Consider the following 6807-nt stretch of genomic DNA (forward strand, 5'->3'; position numbering starts at 1 on the left):
AGGTCCACCTGTAGCCGGGCCCTGGACCCGTCTGGGTGGAAGGGAGACGTCCTTAGTTCTACTGGAGAATGAAGACTCTTGGAGTGCGCGCACTCTCCTTGCGGGGACCGGGGAGGGTAGAGCCGTGTGAAGGCGTGGCCACTGCTGCACACGTGGTGGGGCTGGAGCAGGCGATGAGGAGGGACGGCTGGCAGGCTGAGTGCAGAGCTGGGGGTGAGGGCACAAGCCCCTCCCAGCACCTGCCCATTGATCACAGAGGTGCCCCAGGACGAAGGGACAGGAACCCTTAGGGACTGAGCATCTTATCTGTGCCAGATGCTTTGTATCAGTGTAATCCTCACCCCAACCCTGCAAGGGGGGCCATCCTCCCACTTCACAGACGAGTAAACTGAGGGTGAGGGGGATGCGGCCAGCCTAAGGTGGTGCCTCAAGTTAGGGGTAGGGTGGGCATGGGGATCCAGGATGGTAGGTGTTCTTCCACAGTCTCTGGAACAGGCAGTGGATGGTGCCAGGCGGACAGAAAGGCTGACAGTGCCCTGCACCACACAGTATCTTGGGATGGGAGCAGGACGTGCACACACAGACTTGCAAACTCAAGGACACAGGCCACACAGCGTGTGCTCACAGATGCACAGTAGTGCAGACGGACAGGCAGACACAGGACATGGGTGGCATGGATTCTCCAAAACAGCAAAAAATCCAGTCTTTCCCTTCTTGACTTTGGGAGCATCTGGTTGATTGTAGTGGCTGATTTGTCTTCCTCGCTGTGCTTGGTTAAATCTGCCGTTAAATGCACACATGGTGCCTGAGCCTGTGGGTGTTGGACACATGGTAGGTGCACGGGGACAGAGCCTAGCTGTAGCCACAGGAGGCCGTGTGTGTGTGTGTGTGCGTGTGTGCGCGTGTAGCCTGGGAAGGCTGCCTGGAGGAGGAGGGGTGGGCGGGCACACCTCCCACCTCCCTGCCTTCCCACGCTGGCCACCAGAGTGACCCTGCCTGCCCTACCTCCACCCTTGCCTGTGCAGGAGGAAGTCTAGGGATTACACCATCAAGGTGCACATGAACCTGCTGCTGGCCGTCTTCCTGCTGGATGTGAGCTTCCTGCTCAGCGAGCCCGTGGCCCTGGCAGGCTCCGAGGCTGCCTGCCGCGCCAGTGCCATCTTTCTGCACTTCTCCCTGCTCGCCTGCCTCTCCTGGATGGGCCTCGAGGGCTACAACCTCTACCGACTCGTGGTCGAGGTCTTCGGCACCTATGTGCCAGGCTACCTGCTCAAGCTGGGCATCGTGGGCTGGGGTAAGTTGGTGGAGGGGGTTGGTGGCCCCCCAGACCTGCCTTTTCCTCTTGGTTTCTGGCAAAACATGGGCACTTGGTTCCACTTCTCCACCTACCCCTCTGACTATTCCCTCACTGCTTCCTTCACTCACCCATCCTCAGGGGTTGTTTACCTTGGCTAGGTCAAGGTCCTCTTTAGGAAGATGAGGTGATGAGCCCTGTCCCCAAGAAACGCTTACATATTCTCTACATCTCTCACTCTTTTACAAGTGGGGTTTGCAGATGGAGCCACCATGTATGGATGTGCAGGTTGTGCACTGCTCAAAGGCACCCAGTTGTGGATGAGTGGGGCTGTAATTCAGTCCTCACCTAATTCACCCAGGCTCGTGGTGGCCCTGCCTGTGGATCCCCATGAACCTCAGTTAACAGATTCCCTGTGGCTCTGGTATTTTTTCTTGGCCAACAGCAACCCAATTCACCTGTGGCCCAGACCTCTCTTTTGTCAGACCTGGAGGCCCAGGGGCACACACCACAAGTCCTTGAACATTGCACAGGCCCACCAACCTCCACATGTCCCTGACCCCAACTTGCTGCTCCTCCCGTGTTTCTCATTCGGCCCTTTCTTGGTTCACTTCATTGTTTTACATGAAATTCCTTCAGAGTTGGTTCTTTGTCAAAATCCAGGTGTTTGGTGGTGGGCAACCCTTCCAGGGAGCTCTCAATCTCCACCTCATGGACAAGGTCAAGGCCCAGGGCAGACATCCCCTCGGGGTATAACTCTAGATGTCCCCTGTTGAACTGTCCTCCACCCCACCAATGTCCTTTCTGCTCCTCCCATCTCTCCTTGTGACAGCCAGCCCCACAGCAGGGAACTGCAGGCCCTTTCCCCTAGGGGGCCTCAGGATGCTGAGGGTGCAGGGGTAAGGTCAGGGGAGATGGGCTCCCTTTATGAGAAACCAGAACTGGAAAGGAGAAGGGTGGGTCTGAGCTTGGAGGACCTGCCCCAGATGGGGCTGGGTAGGCATGGGTCTGAGAGGAGGTCTCACCAGAGGGAAGGGGAGGGCAGGCCTCAGAGGGTGGGAGATGGAGCTCCATGCTTTGTTGCCCGCAGGCTTCCCCATCTTCCTGGTGACGCTGGTGGCACTGGTGGATGTGAACAACTATGGCCCCATCATCCTAGCTGTGCACAGGACCCCAGAGAGTGTCATCTACCCTTCCATGTGAGTGGCTTGTGCAGTGGGGGCAGGAAAGTGAGCCTCATGGTGCAGAGGTCAGAGAGTAGCCTGGGCCCAGGTCACGCTGACGAGGAGACTCCTGGGTGCCAAGCTGCTGGGGGTATTGGGGTGACCCTTCTCTCAGGGAGGGTGAGAACGGGCCTGGATCTGCCAGTCACTTGCCAGATGACCTTGCACAGGTCCTGGCCCCTCTCTGGGCCTCAGTTTCCCCACTTGCGAGTGGGAGTATGGGTTGGAGCAGCTGAACCTCCATCATGTTCCTTTGCTGCACCCTTCTATCTTCTTCCCCATGGAAAAATGGAAAGGCTGAGGCCCAGAGAAGGCAGGAATCCACACCACACTGCTCAAAGGCACCCAGCTGGGGGATGAGTGGGGCTGAAATCCAGTCCTCCTCCACTCACCTAATTCACCCAGGCTGGTGGTGGCCTGGCCTGTGTGTCCCCCTGAACCTAGACTAGAATCCAGGGCTCCTGAGCCCTAGGCTAGGAAGGAACCCTTTCCATTCCTTCAGTGTTTTGAAAATTTCAGTTTTTTACATCATGACCTTGTGATTTTTGCCTCACTTTGTGCCATCTGTATTATGATTTGTTTAATTTTTTCTTTAAATCATCCGGCTTGTTAAATGTATTTTTTAAAAAATCATATCAACTATAAATGGGAAATAAGCATTACTTGTCATAAACAGTGAGTAGTCATGAAAGCAAACACAGGAACAAGAAAACCCTGGTACTAAATTCTTGATGAAAGCAGTGAGCCTAAAAGTCTGGCTTTTTTTGAAAAGGGAGATTAGCAAGTGTTAGAAGTGTTAAACACGTTTTAGGACCAAACTAAGTCTTTCTCTCGACTACAGGGTAGGAATAAAGGAGAATTGAAAGGAGAGTGACTTTTTGGCCCTTGAGTCAGTGGTGTTTAAAGCAGCTGCCCTGTACTCGGGCTCACTATGGTGCTTGCCCATGGCCCAGAAAGCACCGTGCCAGCCCAGCCTTGCAATGAGCCTTCGTGCCCTTGCCCATAGGTGCTGGATCCGGGACTCCTTGGTCAGCCACGTCACCAACCTGGGCCTCTTCAGCCTGGTGTTTCTGTTCAACATGGCCATGCTGGGCACGATGGTGGTGCAGATCCTGCGGCTGCGCCCACACGCCCAGAAGTGGCCCCACGTGCTGACCCTGCTGGGTCTCAGTCTGGTCCTCGGCCTGCCCTGGGCCTTGGTCTTCTTCTCCTTTGCTTCTGGCACCTTCCAGCTTGTGGTCCTCTACTTTTTCAGCATCATCACCTCCTTCCAAGGTAGGCATGGAGAAAACCCCACCCCCTGGCCCAGGCAGGGTGCCCATACATAGAAAACAGACCAGGGAAGAGATGACCCAGATGACCTGAAGGGCCTTCTCTGGGCCTCAGCCTTCTCATTCATAAAATGGGGGCATCCAGGCCACAGTTGACAAGTCTTTATTGAGTACTTATAATGTACAGGCCCTATGTTAAGCCCTAGTGCTGTAGTTGTGAACTGGTCGGGCAAGGGCCTTGCTTCCACAGAGCTCATCTCTACTGGGAAGACCAAGTGTGACAAGCAAGGTCACAGACATCAAAGGGCATCTAGGAGAGGAGGGAAGTACTAGTGGGCAATGTGATGGACAGTCTGAGCTTGGGTGGGGGACACTTGGGGGAGGGAAGCCTCTCTGTGTAGGAGACATCTGAAGACAACAGAAGGATCCAGCCATGGAGAGATCAAGGGCCCGTTACTCCAAGTGTGCTTCTCGGACCAGCAGCATGAGCATCGTCAGGAGCTTGTTACAGACACAGACTCTGGCCCCCCCAAGACCTGCTGAGTCAGAATCCTCCTTGTAACAGATGCCCATGGGATGCGGTGCACGTTACAAGCTGAGGAGACCTGGTTTAGGGGTGATGTGCTCCAGGCAGAGGAAGAAGCATGAGCAAAGGTCCTGAGGCTAGAACTAGGTTATGTGTTGGAAGAATAGTGAGGAGGAGCAGGGCTAAGGGGTAGTGAGTGGGGGGAGGGGGGAGGAGGTGAGGGGAGAGGAGCAGAGGGGCTGGATCATGAGGGCCTGGCTTGATGCCATCAGGGTCCCTTCCTGCTCTACCTGCACCCCTCTACCCCCGCCCCCCAACATCTCACACATACACACACACACACACACACATATACACACACACCTACCTTTGTTCTTGGCCGTGCTGGGTAGGGAGGAGGACTTGGGCAGGAAAACAGGGAAGGCAAGGCCTCCCTGGGGTCCCATGCAATGGGAGTGGTGTGTGAGGGAGGTGAGTCTTTGTTTTCTCATCTGTGAAGTGAAGGGGACTCTGTAGGGATTATAAATGATGCCCATAAATTCACACATTTACTGAGCTATTAATAAATCACAGTATTATGATTTGGGGAGGAGCACATCACGTGGTACTTAAGCAGGTGGGCTCCGGGGCCTGACCACTGCTGCTTGACTCCTGGCTCAGCCAAGCCCCTTATCTTCATGGGCCTCCATCTCCTCATTTGTAAAATAGAATAGTAATGATGAGGTCTGATCTCAAGGAACCTGGAGAGAATAAAGCGAGATGATGTACAGGGCATTGCCCAGTGCCTGGCGCATAGTAGGTGCTCCTGGGATCACATCGGTGTGGGGAACCTGTGTAGGGAGGAGGGCAGGGGCAGATCTGGGTCAAAGTGGAAGGGAGTGGGGTTGGGCTGGGGCTGCCCCCAACCTCTGAGCCCTGTGCCCCCCCACAGGCTTCCTCATCTTCCTCTGGTACTGGTCCATGCGCCTGCAGGCCCGGGGTGGGCCCTCCCCTCTGAAGAGCAGCTCGGACAGTACCAGGCTCCCCATCAGCTCGGGCAGCACCTCGTCCAGCCGCATCTAGGCCGCCAGCCCCCCGCCGATGTGAGGAAGCAGAGTTGCGGCCTCTCTTCACTGCTGCTTGCGGCCTCTGCAGCCAGGCCAAGCCAGCCGGAGACTTGAGAAGGCCCAAGGACCTCGGAAGGATGCGGCTGTTGCCATGGCAGCCAGACTCCCAAGCTGGGCCTTCTGAATTGGCCGGGGGGCTACTTGCCTCTTGGGTCCAGCTCAGGGGGCTCAGGAATGGGACTGAAGGCTGGTCTTAATGCACCACCACTGGACTGGACCTCATGGCTGGAATCTGCAGGCCTTGGACCTTGGAGGCTGGTGGCATCCTTGGCCCTGTGCCCCAGCCCAGGACAGGAATGTGCCATAGCTGTTCTGTCTCTGGTGATCACCATGAGGGCACTCTGTAGCCCCTGTCATTTTAATCTAAGGATGGCCCGCAGGGAAAATGAGTTGGGGCAGAGCTTTGAGCCAGACCCCTGGAGGAGGAGCACTCCCTCCCTGGAGCATAATGACAGCCCAGGGAGGGAGCTGGGCTGTCGTTATGCTGGCCCTCTGAGCCCAGGGCCATCACCCTTTGTCAGCCTCCCCAGCCCTCCCTCTCCCCTTCCTGGTCCTCCCTTCCTCTCCTTGGACCTCCTTAGCCCTCCACTCACAGCCCGGAGTCCCCAATTCCAATGCTGGATTTTGGGTAGTGGTTCCCAAGAGCTACCTGGTGCCTGCTGTAAACCTTTATCTACTGCATGGGCGTTTGCCTGCCCCTGGCTCGGCTTAGTATAAACGTTCTGGGCTGGGCTAGGTCCATCTTTCCATCTGGGCCTCTCCACAGCTGCATCACCCTAGCTCACCACTGCCAAGCCCACACCTCACAGGGGGCCGCAGCCTCTCCCGAAGCCCTCTTGTGGCAAGAACTATGGAACGTAGCAGTCCAAATTTGTTTCCACCTCAGCATTCCAAAGACTGAGACACGCCTCCACTGGTGATGCTTGTAGAGCCTGACATGCTCCGTAGAACCCCTGCAGAAGATCTTGAGCGCACCTCGCAGCCCATCACGGTTAATTCTGTTGGACACAGGTGGCCAGACCTGGTCGCTTCCCCTGCGAGCTCTCAGTCTAATGTGGGAGGCAGGCATGAGACAAGAACTCTTAGAGGTACAGGCACAGAGTTGGGGGAGCCATCATTCCTGGCTGGGACTCCAGGAAGGCTTCCTGTAGGAGGCAGCATTTGATCTGGCTCTCAGCCTTAAAGATGGGGAGGATTTTCTTTGTAATTACCAGTTCATTTGTCTTTTCATATTAAAAAGAAGTACATGTTCATCGTAGAGAATTTGGAAGCTGTAGAAGAGTACGTGGAAGAGTACATAGAAAAAATAAAAATCGGCTGTTATCGCCTAACCAACTGTGGCAAGAATTTCCTTCTGAGCTTTTTTCTGTGCTTAAGAATCAATGAT

The 6807-nt window shown here is 55.4% G+C and overlaps 1 protein-coding gene across 3 annotated transcripts in view; it reads left to right on the plus strand.

The window, feature by feature from the left end:
* The window catches only part of ADGRG1 (adhesion G protein-coupled receptor G1), a 39910-nt gene extending 33143 nt beyond the window's left edge, over positions 1-6767 (plus strand). For all 3 annotated transcript variants that reach the window (XM_059905523.1, XM_059905525.1, XM_059905524.1), the window contains exons 11-14: positions 1026-1294; positions 2385-2493; positions 3524-3792; positions 5246-6767. In XM_059905523.1, coding sequence (XP_059761506.1) covers positions 1026-1294; positions 2385-2493; positions 3524-3792; positions 5246-5376 — 778 coding nt within the window. In that variant the 3' untranslated portion in view covers positions 5377-6767. The remainder of the gene's footprint in view (positions 1-1025; positions 1295-2384; positions 2494-3523; positions 3793-5245) is intronic.
* Positions 6768-6807: the final 40 nt, after the last annotated feature.

This window comes from Balaenoptera ricei, chromosome 19 (genome assembly GCF_028023285.1).
Source record: "Balaenoptera ricei isolate mBalRic1 chromosome 19, mBalRic1.hap2, whole genome shotgun sequence".
In the NCBI taxonomy this organism is placed as follows: Eukaryota; Metazoa; Chordata; class Mammalia; order Artiodactyla; family Balaenopteridae; genus Balaenoptera; species Balaenoptera ricei.